At 43.4% G+C, this 26,367-nt stretch overlaps 1 protein-coding gene across 1 annotated transcript in view; it reads right to left on the minus strand.

Moving 5' to 3' along the window:
* LOC121008937 (multidrug resistance-associated protein 1-like) overlaps positions 1 to 26,367 on the minus strand; it is a 172,214-nt gene that overhangs the window by 40,242 nt on the left and 105,605 nt on the right. Inside the window, exons 6-16 of the mRNA XM_040441763.1 lie at positions 22,648 to 22,709; positions 19,880 to 20,011; positions 19,095 to 19,322; positions 16,517 to 16,694; positions 13,672 to 13,833; positions 10,949 to 11,041; positions 10,198 to 10,401; positions 5,918 to 6,064; positions 1,379 to 1,466; positions 831 to 900; positions 528 to 654 (exon numbers count right to left, since the gene is read on the minus strand). Of these exons, the coding sequence (XP_040297697.1) occupies positions 528 to 654; positions 831 to 900; positions 1,379 to 1,466; positions 5,918 to 6,064; positions 10,198 to 10,401; positions 10,949 to 11,041; positions 13,672 to 13,833; positions 16,517 to 16,694; positions 19,095 to 19,322; positions 19,880 to 20,011; positions 22,648 to 22,709 (1,491 nt within the window). The remainder of the gene's footprint in view (positions 1 to 527; positions 655 to 830; positions 901 to 1,378; positions 1,467 to 5,917; positions 6,065 to 10,197; positions 10,402 to 10,948; positions 11,042 to 13,671; positions 13,834 to 16,516; positions 16,695 to 19,094; positions 19,323 to 19,879; positions 20,012 to 22,647; positions 22,710 to 26,367) is intronic.

Here is a 26,367-nt window from a genome sequence, read left to right on the forward strand (position 1 = left end):
TCATTAGGAGCTAAAATTCTATTTTTTAATTGGTCATTATTAAAAATATGAAGTCTTTCTCTGTACAGAGCTGAGATGCTCTACTAGCAGGATCTGCATTTCCTTTCTCTTCTCTCTGACCTTATAAACACTCCTAGCTCAATCCTTATCTTACTGATAAGAATGTGGCTTAAATAAGTGTTTATGACCTCTCAGTAATTTAGAGATAAGGGTTATTAGATGACTGGCACAAAGTGAAGTAGGATGCACACAGCTAGAAAAACAGTTAACCCTTTGTGACAGAACGGCTCAATATTTATAATAAACACCAATTGAAGAAATTATTTTTACCCCCAAATGAGTAAAATGCAAAAAAATGCTGGTTATACATCCCCTTTAAAAACCCCATGGTTTCCCTTAAAACCAATATAAAACACCTTTATGGCTGTCAATAGTATGCCTTCTGGGTGCAGACTTCAGTATTTAAACAGACCTGTTGGGTGTTTCTTTTCTTTAGGTATAAATGTACATATTTTGGTTTTCAGTACCTTCACTGATACAAAGCCTTCTTTCTTCTCCATTTCACCCAAAAGTGCAGACAGCAAGGAAGACTTTCCACAGCCCACCTGGCCAACAACCGCAACCAGCGAGCCATCGGGGATGGTAATATTTATCCTGTATTAAGAAATTCCGCTTTATAAATCCATGTGCAATAAAATTTACAATTACTTTCAAAATCCACAAATTCTACACAAAACCTTGTCGGAATTGCCATTTTTTCCAATACAAGCTATGGTATCAAACAGTGCCATTAAAAATAAGTTATCCAGCAAAAACAGAAACAACCTTACTCTTTCAGTGAGGAAGGATCATTCTTGGACCAGGAGAAGGTGGCATTCTTCATGTCGATACACCCATCGGCTAAGAAAGAAAGAAACATTTACAGTCTGCTTTATACATTTTCATGCATTGAAAATACAAGACATAAAAAAACTATTTAGAAAATAATGCCCTACCATATTGTGTATACAGCTCCAATGCAGACGTGTGTCTCCATGGTTACAGACTTCAAACAAACCCTACGTAGTCTGATCCTGGGGTCCTACTCCCTGTGAATTGTCCCTTATGTCTCGCTAACATAGGTAGGCAACAAGTAGGAGATGAAGACAAGTGAGAGAGTCCACAATCGGTCTAGGATCATGGAGACAGGTCTGCACAGCAGCTGCAGGCACAATATCGCAGATTTTTAATCAAGATCCTTGATGCCACTGCAAGTTTAGAAGAACTGGAGCATTAACAAAATGCTTGCTAAGGTGTGAACACTAGTTATATATTTTTTTCCAAAAATACTTTAATTGAAGCTAAAAGTCCTAATTCGGAGAAGAACAATAAATCTTACAGCTTCTCTGGGGCTCTCTGATGATGCTGTCTGTCTCTAGTTCCTCATGTGAAAGGAAAACTCGAAGACGCTTCAGTGAAACACTTGTCTGTGGGTAAAAGAACATATAACTCATTGGTTCCCGATGAGCAAAGAAAACTGCAGTTCTTAAAGGGGTTATTCCACCATTGCACGTTATATTCATAAAAATGAAAAACAATCATGTGAAGATTTAGGATATGTTGCTGTTCAGTGTGTCCAGTGTTGGTGGTCACACATGCTCAGATCCACCACCCCAATTCTTCTATACACAAGAGCTGGAGTGATTCCTACTATTTGAAACAACTTCTCTTCGTCAGCACTAGGCACATTATATGAACGTTTCGAAAGAGAATCAAAAGAACAGCCAGGGGCACCATAACAAGCACTTAAAAGCAATATCTAGACAGCAATATTTTCGAAAAATAAAACCAATAGAAAACTGGCATGATTAAGGCCCCTTTCACACGGGCGAGTATTCCGCGCGGATGCGATGCGTGAGGTGAAAGCATTGCACCCGCACTGAATACCGACCCATTCATTTCTATGGGGCTGTTCATATGAGCGGTGATTTTCACGCATCACTTGTGCGTTGCGTGAAAATCGCAGCATGCTCTATATTCTGCGTTTTTCACGCAACGCAGGCCCCATAGAAGTGAATGGGGTTGCGTGAAAATCGCAAGCATCCGCAAGCAAGTTGCTAGGAGACGATCAGGATGGAGACCCGATCATTATTATTTTCCCTTATAACATGGTTTATAAGGGAAAATAATAGCATTCTGAATACAGAATGCATAGTAAAACAGCGCTGGAGGGGTTAAAAAAAATAAAAAAATAATTTAACTCACCTTAATCCACTTGATCGCGGCCCGGCATTTCCTTCTGTCTCCTTTGTTGAATAGGACCTGTGGTGAGCATTAATTACAGGAACAGGACCTTTGATGACGTCACTCCGGTCATCATATGGTACGTCACCATGGTAAAAGATCATGTGACGTACCATGTGATGACCGGAGTGACGTCATCAAAGGTCCTGTTCCTGTAATTAATGCTCACCACAGGTCCTATTCAACAAAGGAGACAGAAGGAGATGCCGGGCCACGATCAAGTGGACTAAGGTGAGTTAAATTATTATTATTATTTTTTTAACCCCTCCAGCGCTAGTTTACTATGCATTCTGTATTCAGAATGCTATTATTTTCCCTTATAACTATGTTATAAGGGGAAATAATACAATCTTACAGAACACATACAGGTTTGGGTACCAAACATGCGCGATTTTTCTCACGCGAGTGCAAAACGCATTACAATGTTTTGCACTCGCGCGGAAAAATCGCGGGTGTTCCCGCAACGCCCGTGTGAACCCAGCCTAAAGAGGACCTTTCACCCCTCCTGACATGTCCGTTTTAATAGCTTCATGCATTCCCCAAGTAATAACAATTCTGGAGCATCTATTCTTAGGGCTCTTCGTTGTGCCATTCCTTTATTATTCCTGCAAGCAGGGTCCGGCAGGGGTACAGCCTGCCGGATCCGTACCAACGCTTGCCCATGTGTGCCGCCGGAAGTCCACTCCGGCCCCATTCACTATAATGGGGACAGGCCGGAGGCCGGCCGCAGCACGGCAACCATGCCGAGAGGTGCCGGACAAAAACTGCAGCATGCATTATAGTGAATGGGGCCGGAGCAGACTTCCGGCGGCACACATGGGCTAGCGTTTTACCACGGATCCGGCAGGCTGTTCCCCTGCCAGAACAGCCTGCTGGACCCTGCAGGCGCAAGTGTGAAAGTAGCCTTAGCATGATCTTGATTATAAATATAACATTTAACCATGGGACAACCCGTGTAACGATCCAGAAAAATTTAACTATTTGGTACAAAGACCATTTTGTACACCTAAAAAGAAGTGTAGAAAATGATGAATGATACAGGCCTGCCGGTCCATCCACTTCCCTGCCTAAGCCACCTTTTTCTTTTTAGACCTTGCGCAAGTGGGGGGAAAAAAAAAATATAAAAAAATAATAATAATAATAAATAAATCGCAGATTGCGGCACAAATAACCTTTGCGCCACAATGTGCGCCAGAAATACACCCAATGTAGACATATTTCTGGTTAGTAAATGACCCCCAAAGTCTTCTGTGATACTATTCAGCGTGTGGCCATGTTCATGTAGTCATTATAAAAATATAATAATCTGTCAGACCACGGCCAAACTATCTAGTCTTGCCCATCCTTAGGCTACATTTACACGATAGCTCAGAACTACTGCAGTCCATGGAGTAGTTTGTTTAACATCCAGTGAATAGCGGCCGTCAAAACATAGGATATGTAGTATTTTTGCCGCATTCATGGCCAGTCGGACTGGATTAAAATCAATGGAACCTTTGTTAACGGCAGCTTAGAAAAGAGTGCACATGTTTAAAACATTTTAATAATTATTATTTATACTGGGGGCATTATATACAGTGAATATAAAAAGTCTACACACCCATGTTAAAAAAAAATGAGACAAAGATCAATCATTTCAGAACTTTTTCCACCTTTAATGTGACCTCATAAACTGAAACTGTACAACTCAATTGAAAAAAAAACCTGAAACCTTTTAGGTAGAGGGAAGAAAAAATATAAAAATAAAATAATATGGTTGCATAAGTCTGCACACCCTTAAATACTTTGTTGAAGCACCTTTTGATTTTATTACAGCACTCAGTCTTTTTGGGTATGAGTCTATCAGCATGGCACATTTTGACTTGGCAAGATTTGCCCACTCTTCTTTGCAAAAACACTCCAAATCTGTCAGATTGCGAGGGCATCTCCTGGGCACAGCCCTCTTCAGATCACCCACAGATTTTCAATTGGATTCAGGTCTGGGCTCTGGCTGGGCCATTCCAAAACTTTAATCATCTTCTGGTGAAGCCATTCCTTTGTTGATTTGGATGTATGCTTTGGGTCGTTGTCATGATGGAAGATGAAGTTCCTCTCCATGTTCAGCTTTCTAGCAGAAGCCTGAAGGTTTTGTGCCGATATTGACTGGTATTTGGAACTGTTCATAATTCCCTCTAGCCTAACTAAGGCCCCAGTTCCAGCTGAAGAAAAACAGCTCCTTGGCATGATGCTGCCACCACCATGCTTCACTGTGGGTATGGTGTTCTTTTGGTGATGTGCAGTGTTGTTTTTGCGCCAAACATATCTTTTGGAATGATGGCCAAAAAGTTCAACCTTGGTTTCATCAGACCATAACACCTTTTCCCACATGCTTTTGAGAGATGTGTTTTTGCAATATGTAGCCTGGCTTGGATGTTTTTCTTCGTAAGAAAAGACCTTCGTCTTACCACTCTACCCCATAGCCCAGACATATGAAGAATACGGGAGATTGTTATCACATGTACCACACAGCCAGTACTTGCCAGATATTCCTGCAGCTCCTTTAATGTTGCTGTAGGCCTCTGGGTAGCCTCCCAGACCAGTTTTCTTCTCGTCTTTTCATCAATTTTGGAGGGACGTCCAGTTCTTGGTAATGTCACTGTTAAGCCATATTTTCTCCACTTGATGATGACTGTCCCCACTGTGTTCCATGGTATATCTAATGCCTTGGAAATTCTTTTGTACCCTTCTCCTGATTGATACCTTTTAACAATGAGATCCCTCTGATGCTTTTGAAGCTCTATGTGGACAATGGCTTTTGCTGTGGGATGCGACTAAGAAAATTTCAGGAAAGACCAACTAGAGCAGGCATCCTCAAACTGCGGCCCTCCAGCTGTTGCAACTACAACTCCCAGCATGCCCGAACAGCCTACAGGTATCAGCCTACAGCAGGGCATTGTGGGAGTTGTAGTTTTACAACAGCTGGAGAGTCGCAGTTTGAGGATGCCTGAACTAGAGCAGCTGAACTTTATTTGGGGTTAATCAGAGGCACTTTAAATGATGGCAGGTGTATGCTGACTCCTATTTAACATGATTTTGAATGTAATTGCTTAATTCTGAACACAGCTACATCCCCAGTTATAAGAGGGTGTGCACACTTATGCAACCACAATGTTCTAGATTTTTTTGTTTTCTTTCCTCCACCTAAAAGATTTCAGTTTGTTTTTCAATTGAGTTGTACAGTTTATAGGTCACATTAAAGGTGGAAAAAGTTCTGAAATGATTTATCTTTGTCTCATTTTTTTTTACAGCACAGAAACCTGACATTTTAACAGGGGCGTGTAGACTTTTTATATCCACTGTATATCGGGAACTGTAGGGGTTGGAGTTTTAACTTAAAAACCCAATAAACATCATTAGTTTTTAATGGCCATTTTTCCTGCCGTTTAAAAATGGATGCAAAACAGCCGTTAAAAAAGGCCAGAAAATGGACGCACAAATGGTTGAAAAATGGCTATGAAAAACTGGCAGTGTGTCTGCTTTTAAGGGCCTTTTTTTTTTTTTTTCACTGTCTTGTGAATATGGATTCGAGGGTCATCAATATTTTACCCTCAGAAAACCCCTTTTTAAACCAAAACAGCAATGCAGTCCATCTTACCTGAACCATGCCGCTTATAACCATAGGCAGCATGTTCAATGGGAACCGCAGGATATTAAATAAAGCCAAAGACACAAAAGCTTTTTCAGCATCTAGAACGTTGTTTTCATCAATAAGAACATAAACGGCAAAAGTCGACAGAGCAACCTGGAAGAAGGAAGGAAAAGAAATACATCTTAAAAAAAACATCTTTTATCCTGAGTGTCAGAATCAGATATACATTCTACAATCTATTACTTCTATTACTTCTCCGCCATACACAGGGAGGAAATACGGAGGAGATGGAAGTCACCGCTCATTCACTGTACATCCACAAATGCTTGTTTTTCCCTCATATCCCAGCGCGAGCTCCGGCCCAGGATTGTGGGGGCCACCCCATCCTCCCCGCTCTGCTCGCCTGTCTTCACTCAGCCCTACGCTAAAGTAAACATGAACCCGGCCCAAGCGGATTTTCCATTTACGACCTTCTCCGTATAAACACCTGTGAATGGAACAATACATACTTTATCCTAACGTGGGCATAATATATTTGCTTCACCAGAACAGCAGCTGTTATTCTGGGCTTTGGAGGGAAGGAGGAGGAGGAGGGGGGGGGGGGTTAAGAGAGACAAAAGGAGCACACGGTTCATAGCCGCACTCTATATCTACCCTACCATAAAAAGAGATAGAAAATCACAGTCATCAGCAAAGATTTATCACACAACTTCATTTGTGCGTCAATTTCATCTATAAGTTTGTTTCACTGGCGGTGATCTGGTTTTTGTAAATTATGCTAGAAATTCATACAGAATTAGACCCACAAGCCGGTGGTTATGGACTATAGCCAATTTCCTGGTGCACATTAACCCTTTCTTTATCATGGGTTTTGGGATGTGACGCCCAGAGCAAAAAGGTCATCTTTTGGAAAGCTGCAATGTAAGAGTACGTACACATGCGGCAGATACGCAGTCGATTTGCGGTAGCGGATTTTCATGCAGCAAATCCACAGTACCAGCAAAGCGGATGGGATATTAAGAACCCTCATCTGCATGCTGCGTAAAGAATCTGCAGTGTAAATGGACCTGTGGTGGGGATTTATGCTGCGGACCTCCACTACAACCATCACCTTCTGCAATGGATAGGAAATCCACAGCAGTCTCCGCTGCAAAAACAGCATTTTATACATGCGCTCTTTGCTGCATATCTGCACTGGGATTTTCCACTGTATTTTCATATTTGGGTGTACCCCAAAGGTGGTGCTTTTCATTTTTTATTTTTAAATCAATCCCAATCCCCAATACCATTTTATTGTTTCTTTGCAGGACGCATATGACTTTCTTAGCATTGAGAACTGAAGCTGATGGCTTTTTATTCTGTAGTTCTTATTTAAGGAATGGTTAGAAACAGAAGCAATTAAAGGCAGTCTGTTCAATAAAGATATTTGCCCCAAATATGACTCCTCCTGTGCATCCACAAGACCGAGAATGTGGCTGATCATTGGAGGGGTTTGACCACTGGGGCTGAGAACAGGATTCCTGTGTTCCTGCCCCCCCCCCCCCCCATCATTTGAATGAAGCATCAATCACACATTTCCACTGGCGTTCCATTAAAGGGGTTGTCTCATTTCAGAAATGGCAGCTATCACGTAGAGAAAGTTTATATAAGGCACATCCTAATGTATTGTGATTATCCATATTGCTTCCTTTGCTAGCTGGATTCATATTTCCAGCACATTATACACTGCTCGTTTCCATGGTTATGACCACCCTACAATCCAGCAGCGGTGGTCGTGCTTGCACACTAAATTTGCCAGCCTATGCGCACTCCCTGTGCTCCTAACCACCAGAGAAGCCAGTGCTTTTTCCTATAGTGTGCAAGCACGGCCACTGCTGCTGGACTGCAGGGTGGTGGTAACCATGGAAACAGTGTATAATGTGGTAGGAAAATGAATCCAGCCAGCAAAGGAAGCAATATGGACAATCACAATACATTATTAAGTGCCTTGTATTAACTTTATCAACATGGTAAATGCAATTTGCTGAAGTGAGACAACCTCAAACTCCATGGGAATGCAAAAGGTACAGTAGCCAAACGCTGTACTCTGATATCTGGCTGTCCCATAGAGTTGGAGAGGCAGCGGACATGTGTGACTGATGCTTCATTTAGGACACATGACCAACATTCTCATAATTAGCAAGGGCCCCAGCGATCCTCCCAATCAGACAATTATTCTCTATCCTGAGGATAGGGGAAAATCCTTGTTCATGGGAAAACCCCTTTAAACATGTGCACATTGTGTACAATGCTGTTGGTATAGCGGTGTCATATTTTTTTTATTTGCAAGTTTATTAGAGCTAGGCCTGTATACCTGAGTTAGTCTGTCAATGATTGTCAAAAGATCTGTAATTACTTTATAATAACAGATTTCATTAATGTCCCCTGTCCCTTTCCACTGCTCCCTTCAAAGACCCTTGCCAGGGCTTGTCTGTCTTCCCTTTAGTGTAAACAGAAGACAGAGGGACAGTCCTTCACACTGCATGCCTGCATTAGGCTTCAGAGTGAGGAGGCGTGTCTCTCAGTAATCCAATCTGATTGGCTGGCAGGGAGCTATTGGCTACAGCAAGTGTGTATGTGAAGTGAGGGCAAGCAGTTTTGGCCTCAGAGACCTGGCAGAGGAGCCATCTTGGGAAGGTCCTCATATTGTAAATGCTTAAACAGCCGTAACACTAAGGGAAAAACTCAGGGAAAACAGTGGTATGTGAAGAAACTAAAGATTGCTTTATGCATAATGCTGCTGCAGCAGTAACATAGGCTAAAATTGATTTTTGGATGAAAATGACAGTTACCCTTTAATATGCATATGCCTTTGTATTGTGGATGTTAATCATACAGGTTCAGATATTTGTTAGTGAAGATGCACAGTTTTGTTTTCTTGGAGAGGAGGCTTACATTATACTGCTTTTACTTTTTTATATAAACTTTTTCCATTCTATTCACATACAATATATTTGTGAATCTATTAATTTACACTGTTGGGGCTTTGGTTGTCAGAGTACATATGACCCTTGTGTAGTCGCTGCCTCCTCCCATCACCAGACCGTCACTGTTACAGCCACCCTGCGAGTGGTGATTGTCAGTGGTGGGGGGCGGGCAAGTAGATGTGGGTCTACTATATGCTTTCTAGAAAGCTATTACGCAAACAGCACATTTTTTGTGTCTTTTGGCAAACTATGTCAGCAGACTATGGGGGTCATTTATTAATCTGAAATAGGCCTAAATTAGGCCTATTTCAGGCGCAGAGGTTAGGTGCACTGCAATCTGCGACTTCTCCCTGCTCACTCCAGGTCTAAAATTGTGGGCGTGGCATGGGCGGGAAAGGGGCAGGCCAGTAGGCCCGTCGCATTTACCATTTTCTATGCCTGTTTTAGGTGTAGAAAAAGGTCTAAATATAAGACAGCAAGGAAGCTGTCTTACATTTAGAACTAGCGGAGGATTCGTCAAAATAATGGAGAGGCCGGCCCCTCTACATAACTTTGGCGGAACCACCACCAGCCTAGGGGTTTATTAAGACCGGCGTATAAAATGCCGGTCTTAATAAATGTGCTCCCATATTTTGATGATAGATGTGCTAAAAATTTGTACTTTGTGAACCCACTGTAAAACGCCACAAAGTGCTGTGTGACCACCTACTGACTAGATTGGTAAAATGGAGAGAAAGCCATATTCATCCATTTGCAAAAAGCATCTGGTCATTCCTGAGTGTCCATGAACAGTGGGGTACATCAGAATAGGTACCAACAACCAATTCTGTCTGTGAACTGTGATTAAAGGGGTATTCCCATCACATACAATGGGAGCATATCGCTAGGATATGCCTCCATTGTCTGATAGGTCTGGGTCCCACCTCTGGGACCTGCACCTACAAGGAGAACGGAGCAGGGAGCGCTGTGGCTGGAGGAGCGGGGAGAGCTGTGGCTGGAGGACCCGGGGTCCGTCCACCACCAAGCGCTTCTCCCGTACAAGTGAATGGGAGCGCACCGCACACACGCGACCCCTGCTCGTATTCATTTCTATGGGGCAGACGGAAATAGCCGAGCCAGCGCTCATGGCCCCATTGAAATGAATGGAAAGCGGCTGCGCATGTGCAGGGAGCCCTCCATTCATTTCTCCACTCCTTTCTCGTTGTAGGTACGGGTCCCAGAGGTGGGACCAGCACCTATCAGACAATGGGGGCATATCCTAGCGATATGCCCCCATTGTATTTGATGGGAATACCCCTTTAAGGAAGGACGACAACTTACAAGGAAAGGTGCAGAGACCCAGGTAAACGTTCCTACAGCGGATAGGTAAGCAGATTTCTTCAGTACTTTCAGTTCCTCCTGTCGGATTCCTAGCACCTTTTCTTTAAAGGCTAGCTCCCAAGCGTACAGCTTTAGCACTTTAATGCCGTTTAGTATTTCATTCATAAGCTTGATTCTGTTGTCTTTGCACTTCATCTGGACCACCTAGAGCCAAAAGACCGAAATGTCAGGAAACAGAGCAACTAAATGTAGCTTGGGCTTTCTCATAGCAGCCTCTAGATGGAGACAAAGGTAACGAAAAAGAAATCCAGATAGAGCAGAGAACATTCCTATACTACAGTACTTTCATCACACCCCCACCGGCTGACACAAGAAGTAGCCGTTAAAGGGTCACTAACTTTTCACAAAACGTTATATATGTCAGAGACACATATCAACAGTTGTGATTGGTCAGGGTCTGAGTGCCGAGATCCCCACCGATCCCTAGAACAAGGGGAGAGAAGCTACGCATATTGTGTGCTCTCTCCTCCTGAACGACACAGGCTCCATAGAAGTGTTTAGGCTCGACTCGATTCTGTCCTCCTCTAGGGATCGTGGGGTCTCAGTATTCAGACCTCCGTCGATCATAACTTTTGATATGTATCTACGACATATCAAAGGTTTTGTGAAAAGTTAGTGACCAAAAAGATCCCTACACTTGGCAGTAAGTTTTAGGCAAAGGAACACAAATTAGTTTAAAAAAATAAAACACCTGATATTTCTTTGTCTTCATGGCAAGGACGGCATTAACTGGCACCATAAGAACCATGACTGCAACCCCTGCAAGCACAGAGGGGCCAAGGATCTAAAATTAAGAGGATTATAAAGCAAATTTCATTAAGTCAATGGCATCCATGATTACTTTACAAGAGAACAACATATAAAGAATAGCAATACGTCCGTCCAGGGCATCCGATGTGTGTACAACCCCTGGAGCCCAGCAGATCCCAAGAATGGAGATCACACAAAGCACTCACAAATCTCCATCAATACCATAAAGAATGCATGCATCACCAGCCACTCCATTCAGACAGGGTAATGGGACCACCGTTCTCAGGATCTGTGGCAGTCCAATCAGTCAGAACCCCACGGGCAAATCATTATCCCCTATGAGTGGATAGTCGACACCTTTGAAACTAGGCATAACTCTGAGGCATACTCAAACCTTTAAAACAGTTTTATTAAAATTATTGTAAATGTGACTCAATGATTTTTTTGTGATCTATTTAGTTTTTCCTGTTTTACCTACAAAATAGCCTGAAGTTCAGGTGTCCATAGCAGTTTGGAATCGGTATAGTCGTACACTGCTGACATGTCAGAGGTGTACTAGTTTATGGATTCCACTGGGGGGCTGCAGTGAGCACTGTACAGGAAGGAGAACACATGGCTGCTCCTGCCTGTGCCAGCACTGCTCTAAAGCCTGGCATAGCACAAACAATATGCTTAAAAAATGTGAAAAAAATATGTCCCCCGTCCCCCCCCCCCATCACCATATTCTGACCACTATAACTTTTTATAGTTACAAGTCTACAGAGTTGTGTGAGGGCTCATTTCTTGTGTGCGCTGTGTAGTCTTTATTGATACTATTTTGGAGTGTGTATGACATTTTGATCGCTCTTTATTCAATCCTTTTGGGAGGTGACGCGTCATTATGGGATGAATACATTTAAATAGTATGGGTGTTTTGGGACGCAGCAATACTTATGATCTTTATTTTTTATTGCTTATTTACTTTTTAATATGGTGACAGGGGATGATTTGAATTTTTATAAACTTTTTTTTTTTTTTAACAATGTTTTAAAAGTACCCCTAGAGGACTTTAACATGCAATTGCCTGATCTATTCTCCCATAGAAGTCTGTGAGAGGTTCAGTATGTTCCTATGGAGCCCTGTCACAGAACTTGTGGACCGATTTCCACCTCCATAGTTTATGAGTGTTTTTTCTCCCTTATGCGGACAGGCATTAGTAACATTTTCCCAGGGTTCTCTCCTTTCTCTCATGCACAGTCTGTGTAATTACATAATGGTTTGTGGGCTTTCCTCTCACATCTATACTCTGATACAGTTCAGCTTGTGCGATTTTCCCTTCTCGAAGACTTAGATACTGTCCCCCACTCTGCTCTGCCAAATACACCCTCCTTCCTCTCCCTGCTGCCATCTAGAACACTTTGTGTGGAAGAAACAGAGGGAGCCGTCACATCTATGTCAGTTTCAGCAGAACAGTAAACTATGTGAAAGAGTTACACAGACTCTATATTAGAACGGCAGGAATTTTTTTTAACCCTTCGAGGATCCTGCGATTTTTTTTTTAGTTTTTGTTTTTTACTCCTCACCTTCCCAGAGCCATAACTTCTTTTTTTTTTCTTCACATAGCTGTATGAGGGCTTGTTGTTTGCAGGTCAAGTTGTACTTTCTAATGTCACAATTCTAATATGCATATGAAGTAGTGGGGAGCTGGAAAAAAAACTTCCAAATGGTGTGGAATAAATTTTTTTTCTTTTTTACAGAGTTCCCTATGCTGTAAAATTGACCTGTTACCTTCATTCTCCAGGTCAGAACGATTATGATACCACGCTGGTAAAGTTTTTAATGTGTTTTAATACTGAAAAAATGTGAGTTTTTTATTTTTATCGTCATATTATAACCCCATAACTTTTTAAAAATTTTATGTCTATGGAGCTTTGTGAGGGCTCAATTGTTGCGACGCGATCTGTACATTTCGGCGATACTTCACTTTTTTGTTCAATTTCTTTGGAAGGTGAAGTGACAAATGGCCATATGGGATAAATATTATTATATTCTAATAGTAAAGGCGTTTCGGACACGGCAATGCCCATCATGATTTTTTTTCTAATTGTTTATTTTTGGGAGGCTGGTAATTTCAACTTTTATATTTTTACACCCCCCCCCCCCCTTTATTTTTTTTTGATTGCCAGTTGTATTCTGTGATGGGTACTTATCAATCACCGAACACACCATTCATTGTATTCCAATACAGTGCTGCCAAATGTAGGCCTGTATTGGAATATACCAGTGATGGGACCCTGCATGAGGCTCCGAGCCCTCACCGGCATACTACAATTTCCCCGATCTCACCCAGGGAAGGTTCACTGGGCGTGGGGGCGCGCGGCGCAGCTCCCTTGTTCTCACCGCACAGATGCCCTGGTCACATTTGACCATGGCATCTGAGGGGTTAAATGTATGCAATCGGCCTCTGCTGTTTGAAATCTGGTGGCCTATGGCACTCGCGCGAGCGGCTGCCATATTTAAAGTGATTCCTTCCACCGTATATGTACTGCGGAGATCGCAAAGGGGTTAATGAAGTCTATTTACAGAGTTGCTTAATACTGCATGTAGGAATCAATAAAAATAAAAAAAAATATGTCAGTGAAAGATGTTCAAACATGGACAAAGCAGGAAAAAAAAATGACTTACTTCCCACAGAAAATACAGAGCCAATATAACTTGGAGTGGAGCTGACCAAATCATGTTTATATACGTTGCCATATCCATAAACCTCTGGGCGTCTACAGACATCAAGTTAACAATTTCACCAACGGTAGATGTGCGACGTGCGGCGTTGCTGATCACTAGAGCCTAAAAGTAAGGGGCACACACATAAGACATGATAAATGTAACATTTAATATAAAGTCAAAATTGCCAAGAACGTGTCAGCATAATAAAGCAATCTGCAGGCAGCATGTTATAGAGAAGGAAGAGCTGAGCACATTGATATATAGTAATATGGGAACGGAATCAGAAAAACTCGTCACTTATTTAGTTAAATCTCTACTTTTTCTACGCTAAGGAGTCCCGTGGACCGTAGTCATCTCGGTATAAATGCGTCATCAGCCACTGAGCAGAACCACCCACTGGACTCCTAATCCCACAATGAAGAGTCATGTTAATAAAATACAAGTTTTACGGAATCTTTTCCCACAAAACTATATAAAGGCGCCGGAAGAGAACAGTGCGGGGACTTGAAGATGGAGGCAGTGCAAAGGACAGCAGCGGCAGGGAGCAGGTAAGGCCCGGTTCACACATCAGTGATTTCCATCAGTTATTGTAAGCCAAAACCAATAGTGAAGCCTAAGGTGTAATGGGAAGATTTCCTCCTGTTCTGTGGCTTTGACCCGTACCTGGTTTTGGCTCACAATGACTGATGGAAATAACTGATTAAATAACTGAAGTGTGAACTAGTCCTTAGTATGAATCTTCTATTTCAGGGGGCAGACAATGCTCAATAGCCTGATAACGGTTAAAAAATGAAGGAATCTTATAATCACTTCTACGATCTCCCGCCTCTGACATTCGGACAGTGCCCTCTGAACAGCGCCGGGGGATCAGCTAGGCGATTACAAGAATTTCGTAAGACAATTTGCAGGACACTGAAGCATTGGTTTAATTGTGCTGGAGAGACCGCATTTCCTCGGCTTCTTTTAAGTGGAACAAGCTGCAACTTTAACAGCACCATTTTGGGGAAACGACGTAATGCAAACCTTAAAGTTTTTTGGGGGATGTAAAACGATTTTGGATTTTTGTGCAGTATAAACATGTGACTATATTCTGCAGGTCACTGATTACAGTGAAATGTTATACAACTTTATTCCTTTTTTAGGAGGTGAAGAATAAACAAAAAAACACAACTGGCATTTTTATTATTATTATTTTTTTTCTATTGGATGACGTTCACCTCGCAGTATAAAAGGGTCGTTCATGGCAGACATAGGCACACGTATGAGCTCCATCTCTCTGTAAAATCACTTAGATGCTGAAAATACAGACCACAACATCTAAGAGGCTAAACCGCAGGGATCAGTTTTCTCTGATCCAGACCATTAGGAGAAAGTGACGATGCAGGTACAGACCAACACGCTCACCACTATGTACTATTACAGTACAAACTGGTAACGCAAGAGCGGCTCCAGCAGATTTGCACCATGCATGTATCACATGGACAGCTTGTCCTCTAAATTGCCAATCTGTCCCCAGCCAAGCTATTCGCCAGAAGCCGGATGCAATCTGAAGGGAGTTGTATATGATGAGACATCCTTCAAATCCTGAGGACCTGTAACCCACCCTGACATGTTTGTTTTAGTATCTACTTGCATTCCCCATGTAACAATTATTCTGGAGCATCTGTTCTTATGACTGTTGTGCCATTCCTTTATTATTCAAGCTATGAATAAATGACTAACAGTTTGCAATGAAGGTCCATATGGGTGTTACCAGTTGAGGGTGTGTCCCTGCACTGTCTGACACCAGCAGCACTGACTGGATAATATCAGACTGAGCAGGAACCCACACCCGACTGGTAACACCTAGCTGGACCCTCAGTGAAAACAGATAGTAGTTAATTCATAACTTCTTGCGGGAATAAGTGCAGAACGGTTACTACGCCTCAGAACAGTTACTACGAAGGGGGATGCAAGTAGTTATAAAAACAGACATATCAGGAGAAGTGACAGGTCCTCTTTTAGGCTACGTCCACGCTACAGTTTACAATCCCGGTAATCGGTTCCATCTATGTGCAGCAATGGTTTGTCCAGCAGAATGCCTACATTCATGTCAGGAATCCTGATGATCCCCATTGCAGTGAATGGGATACGGTGGGTGCTGGTGGTGTCTGGGATATGTCCGATTTGGCAATTCAGGTATTCTGATCCTTTGCCGGAACAGAATACCAGAATTATAAATGCTGGTGTGGACATACAAACACTTGTTCCCGATAATTGGCTCGTATGATCAATCAGCCGATGAAAACAAAGCGAACGCTCGTTCATCGGCTGATGGGCATTTTTCATCAGGATGAAAGACACCCGATTATCGGTGGCATAGCTCCCTGAGTAATTAGGGATGTGCTGCCGATAATGAATAGCACCGAATAAGGGAGGAATGATTTTGTTCCTCCGGCATTCAGTTTGCATGGGCCTGTGCAATCAGGCCAGTGCATACCACATACATCGGCATTTGCATTGCCTGAAGACTGGGCAGTGTAATACCACCCTAAATTAGCAGATTATAAACGGTTAAACGCAGTCTATTGTTTCTTGGCAGATAATCAGGAAGTCAAAGGGGAAGAGAACTCCACAAACGGCTCTGCCCTTATAACAGGAATGCCCCCAAGGCTAAAAGCAAATCTATAATTGAATGAAAACATTAAAGTGAAAGTTCCGTCTGAGACGTTTATAAAATATTCATCTGCTCAAGTTCTTAAAATACTGCAATCTAAAAAAAATAAAACATTTGGCACCATTAACAGGAACGAGGAAGACATACTTTGCGATAGACAACACCAATTATGGCCGTTTTCAGCCTCATTCCCGTAACGAAGCAGATATGAAAGTACTTGTGTAGGATGAGCGTTTGAAGACAGGCGCAGATGAACAACAACGCGGTGTACAGGTATCCCTGCCAGTCTGGAGCACTTTTATTACCCACAAAGGTAATAAGCAACCTGAAAAAACATAAAAAGGTATGAAACAAGAAAACCTATAGATGCAAGCAAAACACAAAAGTGCAGTTCTAAAGATTTCAAGGTGGTCTCTACCGTACCAGCAAAGCTACAAAATACCTAGCTTAAAGGGCATCTGTCAGCAGTTTTGTACCTATGACTCTGGCTGACCTGTCACGTGCACTTGGCAGCTGAAGCCATCTGTGTTGGTCCCATGTTCATATGTGTCCGCATTGCTGAGAAAAATGATGTTTTAATATATGCAAATGAGCCTCTAGGAGCAACGGGGCGTTGTCATTACACCTAGAGGCTCTGCTCTCTCTGCAACTGCCGCCCCCCCCCCCCGCACTTTGATTGACAGGTCCAGGCAGGCATGATCACGTTTGCAGTGTCTGGCCCTGTTGATCAAAGTGGAGAGGGTGCAGCAGACAGGGTGACTGCGCCTGGTCAAGATCGCTCTCTCAGACCAGGCCAGGCAGCCGCTCCATCCGTATCCTACATGTATATGATGTATGTCATGTCACTGTATATAATGTCATTGAATAATACTGTTGAGGGAACCCCAACAATAAAATCGTTACGTCCTCCTCCTGGGCGGGCACCTTCTGAGTTTGGGCCCTACTACTGTAGCTTCGCCCCGACGGCGAACTTGGTTGTAACACCGCCGCACGACCAAAGATCACCGTCTAGCAGCAGAAGCAGTGCAGTCATTGGACTGAATGGGGTTGTAGTGTCCCTAGAATGGCAAAAATCAACCAGAGGTGCCTTAGGGCTCATGCACACAAACTTTTTTTTTCATGACCATTCCGCTTTTTGTGCGGCCCCTGTGCAGAACTATTCACTTCAATGAAGAAGAAAAAAAAAAAAAAAAAAAAGGAAACGACTCTTTGTGCATTCCGTGTCCATTAGTCCGTTCCACAAAAAACAGAACATGTCCTGTTATTGTCCACATCACGGACAAGGATAAGCCTGTTCTATTAGGGGCCGGCTAGTCCGTTCCGCAAAACATCCAACAGTCGTGTGCATGAGCCCTTAAGGAAGGGGGCTACGCGGTCACATGTCGAGCTATCTAATGATTGTCAATGAGCTCACGATGCATCGCGCAGGGTGCTGCAACTGTGACATGAAAGTCACAGACAGACAAGTCACCAAATGTTTCAGGTCCTGAGCATAAACCCCCTGCACAGACCTAGATTAAAACCATTCTGGCTTCCAGCAGCTGCCACTAGAGGGAGCTCAGTGTGATACTGGACATCGTATTATTGAGTGCAACGTACAAGAATCTTTTTTACTTGTCATGGTTGTTTTTTGCCATCATTTTCAAGGAACTGTGGCAACATGTCAATTTTTCACTACTCCCAGCTAAAAACTCAATTTGACCATGATGCTCTAGAGGTGGCTGCAAGCAAAGAGAAAAATCTGTGCTGTCTAAAGCTGCAGATTTCAACCACCCACCTAATGCTTATAGGGCCCTCTACCCTTATGGCTTACATTAAAAACACACAAAAAATAAATAAAAAAAACTAGCAAAATGGTGTTCAATAATAGGCATTCACTTTAAAAGGTCCTATATACACAAATCGCTCATGAACTAACTGAGCTCCACAGCTTAGGGTACATAGTGAAATGCAGCCCTAGACGTGGATCCCATGTCTGCAGAAGATCAGTGCATCCACTGTGTAGACCATAATAAAGATCTGCATGAAGGAGCCATAGATGTACAGCCTCCCTTCATAATAAGGCTACCTTCACATGGCCGTATGAATATGTCCGCATCTATTTCGCAATATTGCGGACCCATTCATTTCAATGGGGCCGCAAAAGATATGGACAGCAGACACCGTAGTTCCGTTCCGCCGCCACGCAAAAAATATAGAGCCTGTCCTATTCTTGTCTGCATTTTCTATATAGCGCCAGCCCTGTGCGTTCCAAAGAACGCGGAACGCACACGGCCGGTATCAGTGTTTTGCGGATCGGCAATTTGCAGACTGCAAAACATGGCACGGTCGTGTGAGTGTACCCTTAGGGCTCTTTCACACTAGCGGATGCCATACAGGTAAATCCGCTGCGTGAAAGAGTGCCAAGCCCCGCTCCGGACAGCAGAGACACGGAGCATTAACATGATTGATAATGCTCCGTGCCGCTCTGTGATCTTTTTACTACAAAATCCCAGGGAGATAAAGCGGTCACCATGATTTTGTAGTAAAAACTACGTCTGCTAAAGACACAGTACAGATATTCTTCCCAGCAAGAAGCCCGAATCCTTCAATGCAACAAATGTTTTGGTACCTCTAAAAGATCATCTCTAGGCCATTGAGGAGAAACACATCTCGTTACGTTACATGTATCCAGGCGAGCCCGCTTGAAAATATAACAGTCAGCAGGGGCTTATCGGGTGCTTACCTTAATATTCCTGGTCCAGTAAACATCAGAATATCATGAAGGAATTTGAAGAAGAAGCTCATGTAAAAATAAGGGCCAAAGGTTTTATATAAGGCTTTAAGCAACGATGTTTCCGTATCTTTTGGGGCCGTCTTCACAATCAGTGCCTCGACCTCCTCTCCCACTTCCTCTCCTGGCTCAGCCTGCTTGGTTGGCTTCTCAGAAGTATAGACCGTTTTCAATGCCTGTCTGGAGTAGAACGGAGAGAGCAGGATTAGGCAACAAGTGGCTAAACGCAAGGCTGTGAGGGCTCATTCACACGACCATATGGTCACCGTGGTCGTGTTGCGGACCACAAACAGTAGTCCGCAATGCATGGGCACCGGCCTTGTAGACTCCGTATTGTGAACTCATTGACTTGAATGGGTTCGCGATCTGCAAAATACGGTAAAAGATAGGACATGTCCTATCTTTTGGGGGGCAGAGGAACAAATCGGAAGCCCACGGAAACAATTAGAAGCCCTTCAGGTCAAGATAGGAGCAGACAAACAATGAAGAGAAGACAGTGCTTGCAGGAGCGCTATATTCTCTGCAAACAGTTAATCGGCGGGGGTGTCAGGAGTCGGACCTCCGCCAATCTGATATTGATGACTTATCCTGAGGATAGGTCATCAATACAGGAAACAGAACAATCCCTTTAATTACAACATTTAATAGACAAGGTGTAGATGTCAAAATGCTTATTTCGACTGAAACATGCAGCACTCAGTGTCTTGTCCTGATCTCCTTCTTGTAGAAGTTCTCACCTTTTACTTTTAAGGTATTCTTTTTCCCAATTTCTGGCCAAGACCGGCACAATTTCCATCGAAATGTCTTCTTTGTTTAGAGACCACAAATCCTTGGTTTCCAGGGGCCGCTTGTATCCCTGTACCATCATACTGCAAAAAAAAGTACAGAACAACCTATAAGGCAAATCAACAAAACAGTTTTTCTGATACAGCCCCAACTCCAAGATGGATGTCGGCGGGACCGGCCAACCATTTAATGTGCATGGGGGGCATCCCGAATCTCTTAACAGCAGATGTCAAGTATGCTGGATTTCAATATGCCCAACTCTTTCATTCTCAAATGAGATAAGCCAGTGGCTGAGAAGTCTAGCAGTAGCTTGTTCGCCTCTCCCTACGGAGCATACGTGCATCCTCAGTTGATCTGAGCATGCAAGTGTATGGGGAGCAGTAACTAGTCAAGTTAAAGGGGTATGTCAGTTATGTTAGGTTATTCCCTATCAACAGGATAGGGGATAATTATCAGATTGGTGGGGGTCCTAGAGCTGTACTCCGCTATCTCTGCTGCTCCCATAGAAATGAATGTTGTTCCTTTCATTTCAGGGGGGACTCCACGGATTACGGGGCCTCTGTTCTAGTATTCGGTGGGGGTTCCAGCGCTAGGACCTCCACCGTTCTTATATCCGGTGGAGAGGGGATAACTTGTTATAACCAAAATACCCGCTTAACACTGGGCTTAGAGGCTATGTACACTTCCAGAGGAAATTTTTTTTGATGATGGCATTTTCATCATTTTGGGCTAAAAATCATTTTTTTTCAACTGGTCTTTATTAGGGATGTGCGAACTTGTGTTTTCAAGGTTTGTGTTATCTAAGATTTCCGTTATGGATTCCGCTACCACGGATAATAAGTTATGGTCTGTGGCAAGGGAATCCATAACGAAATTCTTAGATAACCCGAACCCTGTACGCCGAACTTGAAAACACAAGTTTGCTCATCCCTAGTCTTTCATACTATGTCCATAGCCTTTCATACTATGAATAACATTTGCTCCATGTGGGGATCCAACTGGTGTAGGGAGTCTTAGGCTTGGTTCACACCGCAAATAATGATAACTGGACAAGTGCCGGGGGAGAAAATTGAACTTTAAGTAGATACCAAGGCGTGTTCACACCTTGTGGCACTGTGCTGTAAGGCGATACCACATGCCTTTTACGGCAATTCGCCATGGTTTTTACAGGAGAAGCACATTTTTTATTTAGGTGTGTTGTTTTGATACTGCTGCTGGCTGGGTCTGGCTGTTAAGTCTGGGACCTGTGTATGATGCCCAGGGGTTGACGGATTGACATGAATACTTTCACCCGATCCTTTTGTTCTCCCGGGAGACAAGCCGCAGCCAGAACAGTCCCCATAGAACAGCGACAGCTATTGAATGTGTATGGGCAGTTTAAGACATGTTGCTGTGTCTCTGGGGCCCGGTATAGACAGAAGTGTTATGCAGTTAGTGCTCTGATGCATTGACAATATTTTATAGAGCACACTTGGCTGCTGGAGTAAAGTCAGGAGTGACTTGTGTTGGATTTACATATGTCATGTCTCTTAAATGGGTTGTCTCATTTTAGCACATAGCATTTATTAAGTAGAGGAAGCTAATACAAGGCACTTACTAATGTATTGTGATTGTCCATATTGCTTCCTTTTCTGGCTGGATACATTTTTCCATCACATTATACACTGCTCGTTCCCATGACCACCCTGCAATCCATCAGTGGAAGAAAAAAAAAGAAAAAATCTCCTTGACTCTCTGGTGGCTGGGACAGAGAGAGAGAGCACATAAGCTGGTGCTTTTTCCCTGTAGTGTGCAAGCATGACCACTGCTGCTGGATTTCAGGGTAGTCGTAACCATGGAAACGAGCAGTGTATAACTTGATGAAAAATTAATGAAGCCAGCAAAGGAAGCAATATGGACAATCACAATACATTAGTAAGTGCCTTGTTTTCTCTACATAATATATGGTATTTGCTGAATTGAGACAACCCCCTTTAAGAGAAAAAAAAAAAAAAAACTGCTATTTTCAGTTAGTCTCTCATAATATCAATGGCTATTGGGGTCATTTATCAAACCGGTGTGAAGTAGAACTGGCTTAGTTGCCCATAGCAACTAATCAGATTCCACCTTTCATTTTTGACATCTCCTTTGGAAAATGAAAGGTGAAACCTGATTGGCTGCTATGGGCAACTAAGCCAGTTCTACTTTACACCGGTTTGATAAATGACCCCCATATGTACAGCATCTACTCCAGTGTTTGTAACAAGTCTACAAATGTACTGGCGGGTTTACACGTCCCGATAGTCTGCCTGTGTAAAGGTGCAGCCGATCCCACGATGAACGAGCGAAAGTGTCGTTCACGCAGGCAAGTAATTGATTGTTTCTGGGCAGCAGATCATGTGGTCTAAACAGCGCCCAGAAACCACGCGGCTGTACGAGGACGAGCGATCTCATACTGTGGAGGTGACCGCTGCATGTAACCTCAGCCCTTCACCCCCACTGAATGAGCAGCTTTCTTCCTGATCACTGGCTGCTCCTCTGCAGGTGTAAATCCACGCCAAGACTATATAGCCCAAAGCAGAAGATTACTACCCCGCCTTATAACAAACAGCGCAATTAACATATTTCCAGCAGCCAAATACCAAGTACACAGGTTGTAAATGTATTAGGAAACATACTGAGCTTTGGGGCAGGGAATCCAGACGTTTAGAATATGCTGCATACATACACAGCGCCTTACCTACTCATCCACCAGAAAGTAATTTTAGAGAGAAAAGAAGCACTTGATTCTGGACACGGATTCTAGGAAGAAATAAAAAAGGATTAAAATGCATATTCCAGGCAAATCAAAGACAGGCTCAGAGAAGCGGTGCCCACAAGGCCTGCCTCGCCGCTCTTCCTTATTGCTGTCCGTTGCCGTATTCTTTGTAGGCCCCCCGAGTGCCGTGGTATTCTGTGCGCCATACCAACAGTATTCCCACAACCATGGAAGGGACTGGTTTTGCTTGTGGGGATCCAACTGGTGTAGGGAGTCTTAGGCTTGGTTCACACCGCAAAACGCACAGTACACAAATCTGCGGCTGTTCGGCAGCAGTGGAAACAGGTGATTTTTTGTTGCAGTTTTGTAACTTGACGCCATTTTTACAATAGTTTTCACAGGCATCTTAGGCCTCATGCACACAACCATAAGTGTTTTGCGGTCTGCAGACCACGGATCCACAAAACAGGGATACCGACCATATGTGCCCCACACATATTTGCCGTTCCGCACTACTGTAGAAATGCTTAGCCTTGCCCGCAATATGGACCAGAATAGGACATGTTTTATCTTATCACGGACATAGGGATGGGGGGCAGCGCATGGTGTGCTGTCCGCATCTTTTGCGGCCCCATAGAAATGAATGCGAATGCAAGAAATGTGTGCAAAAGCTTGTTTTTTTGCATTCAAGAACAGCCCTTCCGTGTGCTTCCGCATCCATTCTGCAAAAGATGCGACATGTCCTAAACTTCACTCCAACATGCGCACCAGAAACTCATTGAAGTCAATGGGTCTGCACCGTGATGTCGTGTGCACATGGCCGGTATCCATGTTTAGTGGATCGCAAAACACTTACGGTGATGTACACAAATCACAGAAAACTGTCCTATTCTTGTCCATATTGCAGACCCTTTGTTTGAGGACTGCGTGCGTGAAGCCTTACAGGCAACCGGGTAAAAGTACGCAAATTAACTCCTCTCTAGAAGGAAGAAAAATGTCTCTATAGGGGGCACTAGAACGTTTTCTACTTTCTGGGGGAGAACCAATTTGCCACCAGCACTGTATTACAAACCCTTTTCTCACCACTCGGGTTGCATCAGCCCATTCTGATAACATGAAGTGAAGCCCTGATTTCATGACTGGAACGTTCCTTTAGTAATTCCCAACCATTAGGATTTTAGAACATCACGAGTTTCTTGAGAATATTCCCCTGGGAATAACCTTGACAAAAAATAATAATTTGGCACTTGAGATTGCTCTCGTTCATCTCAAGCGTAATATTATAAGATGCATTAAAGTGACACCTTGTGCTACGATTATAGACTTTGTGCATCAAAACCATTTCAAAGCAAAAACGGCTTCCCACATGACGCAATCGGAGCTCAGCTTTCCTTTCTCAGCCACTTTGGAAAAAAAGATTTAAAATGTAAGCGGATGAAAAGGGCACTTTAAGACGACATCTGTAATACAGGAGGTCTACTGCGTGTAAAATGATACGAGTTAGCTTCTTTTCCCCCTATTAAAGTATTTATCCATTCATAGTTACTAGGTGAATACATAAAAGTGAGGATATGACTTAGGCTACTTTCACACTCGTGTTTGGTGCGGATCAGTCATGGATCTGCACAAAGCATCCGTTCAGATAATATAACCGCATGCATCCGTTCAGAACGGATCGGTTTGTATTATTTTTAACATAGCCAAAACGGATCCGTCTTGAACACCATTGAAAGTCAATGGAGGACGGATCCGTTTTCTATTGTGTCACAGAAAACAGATCTGTTTGGCTCAGTTTCGTCAGACAGACACCAAAACGCTGCAGGCGGAACTGAGCCAAACTGATGCATTCTCAGCGGATCCTTTTCCATTCAGAATGCATTAGGGCAAAACTGATCCGTTTGGACACTTGTGAGAGCCCTGAACGGATCTCACAACCGGAAAGCCAAAGAGCCAGTGTGAAAGTAGCCTAAGCGACTCGGATCTGCCCAATGGAGCTTCAGAAGCCATTTACAGAATTTATGAAATAAATGACAAAACAATGCATCCCGCACACAATGTTAAAAAATGTTAGCGGTTGCTCGTCTGTTTCTGTAACTTTTGTGCACTTCAATGGAAAGAACCACACAAATGCAGCCCCCTCCTCATTTACTCTTCCCCTGGATGTGGCTGCCAGACGCTTCAGCATGGGAGCTGAAGCCAGAAACTCATGGTGGAAAGTGTCTAGATCCCTGCCGGTTCCCATTATGGTCTTTGGGGTCCTATGGTGAACGGAATATCTGGCTATTCAGGATCTGGTGAACTCCAGCAGGCTGTTCTCTGCTGGATCGGGTTACTGACGATGTGAATGTAGCCTCAGAAAAACAGAAAGCTCAACATAGCAAGATCACACCTGCGTTAACAAGGTGCAAACATTGAGGTGCGTTTAGGCCCCTTGCAGACGAGCGTGTCCGGATAAGGTCTGGATGCGTTGCGGCAAACCCGCACGAGTAGGTACCCAATTGCAGTCAGTTTTGACTGTGATTGCGTTCCGTTGTTCAGTTTTTTTTGCGCGGGTGCAATGTGTTTTGCACACGCGTGATAAACTGAATGTGGTACCCAGACCCGAACTTCTTCACAGATAGAAGTACAATAGGGCTGGAGGGGTTAAAAAAAATTAATAATTTTTTTAACTCACCTTAATCCACTTGTTCGCGCAGCCGACATCTCTTCTGTCTTCTTCTTTGAGGAATAGGACCTTTGATGACGTCACTGCGCTCATCACATGGTCCATCACATGATCTTTTACCATGGTGATAGCAAACACAGCAAAGAAGAAGACAGAAGAGAAGCCGGGCTGCGCGATCAAGTGGATTAAGGCGAGTTATATTTTTTAGTTTTTAACCCCTCCAGCCCTATTGTCCTATGCATTCTGTATTAAGAATGCTATTATTTTCCCTTATAACCATGTTATAAGGGAAAATAATAATGATCGGGTCCCCATCCCGATCGTCTCCTAGCAACCGTGCGTGAAAATCGCACCGCATCCGCACTTGCTTGCGATTTTCACACAGCCCCATTCAATTCTATGGGGCCTGCGTTGCGTGAAAAACGCAGAATATAGAACATGCTGCGATTTTCACGCAACGCACAAGTGATGCGTGAAAATCACCGCTCATGTGCAAAGCCCCATAGAAATGAATGGGTCCGGATTCAGTGCGGGTGCTATGCGTTCACGTCACGCATTGCACCCGCGCGGAAAACTCGCTCGTGTGAAAGGGGCCTTATCAAGCTCGCCTGATTTTAGGCTTTCAATTAGACAGGCGTATTTGCATCACCTGTCTTTCTTTTGCCGACTATTTATCAAAAGTCTCCCAGCACTTCAATATTAGACTAGGCGTATTGTAATTAGTCTGACCTCTAGTGGTTCTTTATCAGTACGACAGGTTCATATTCACTAAGACTGGTCTAATTACTATGCGCATGAAAGTGCGACTTTAGACAAAATGGGGCGCAGCACGCCACTAAAAACAGACGAAGAAAAGTACGCCAGCGTTCAGCCTTTCCGTTCTAGTGCTCCGTTATAGGAGCAAGAGAACGTAAAGGACGGATTTGGCACACATCTAAGCTGAACGGAGCCTACGGGCCCCATAGACTATAATGGGGTCCGTTACGCTTCTGCTCAGAGGAAGATTTTTGAAGCATGCAGGACTTTTGTCTCAACGC

The sequence above is a fragment of the Bufo bufo genome, chromosome 7, assembly GCF_905171765.1.
Source record: "Bufo bufo chromosome 7, aBufBuf1.1, whole genome shotgun sequence".
NCBI lineage: Eukaryota > Metazoa > Chordata > Amphibia > Anura > Bufonidae > Bufo > Bufo bufo.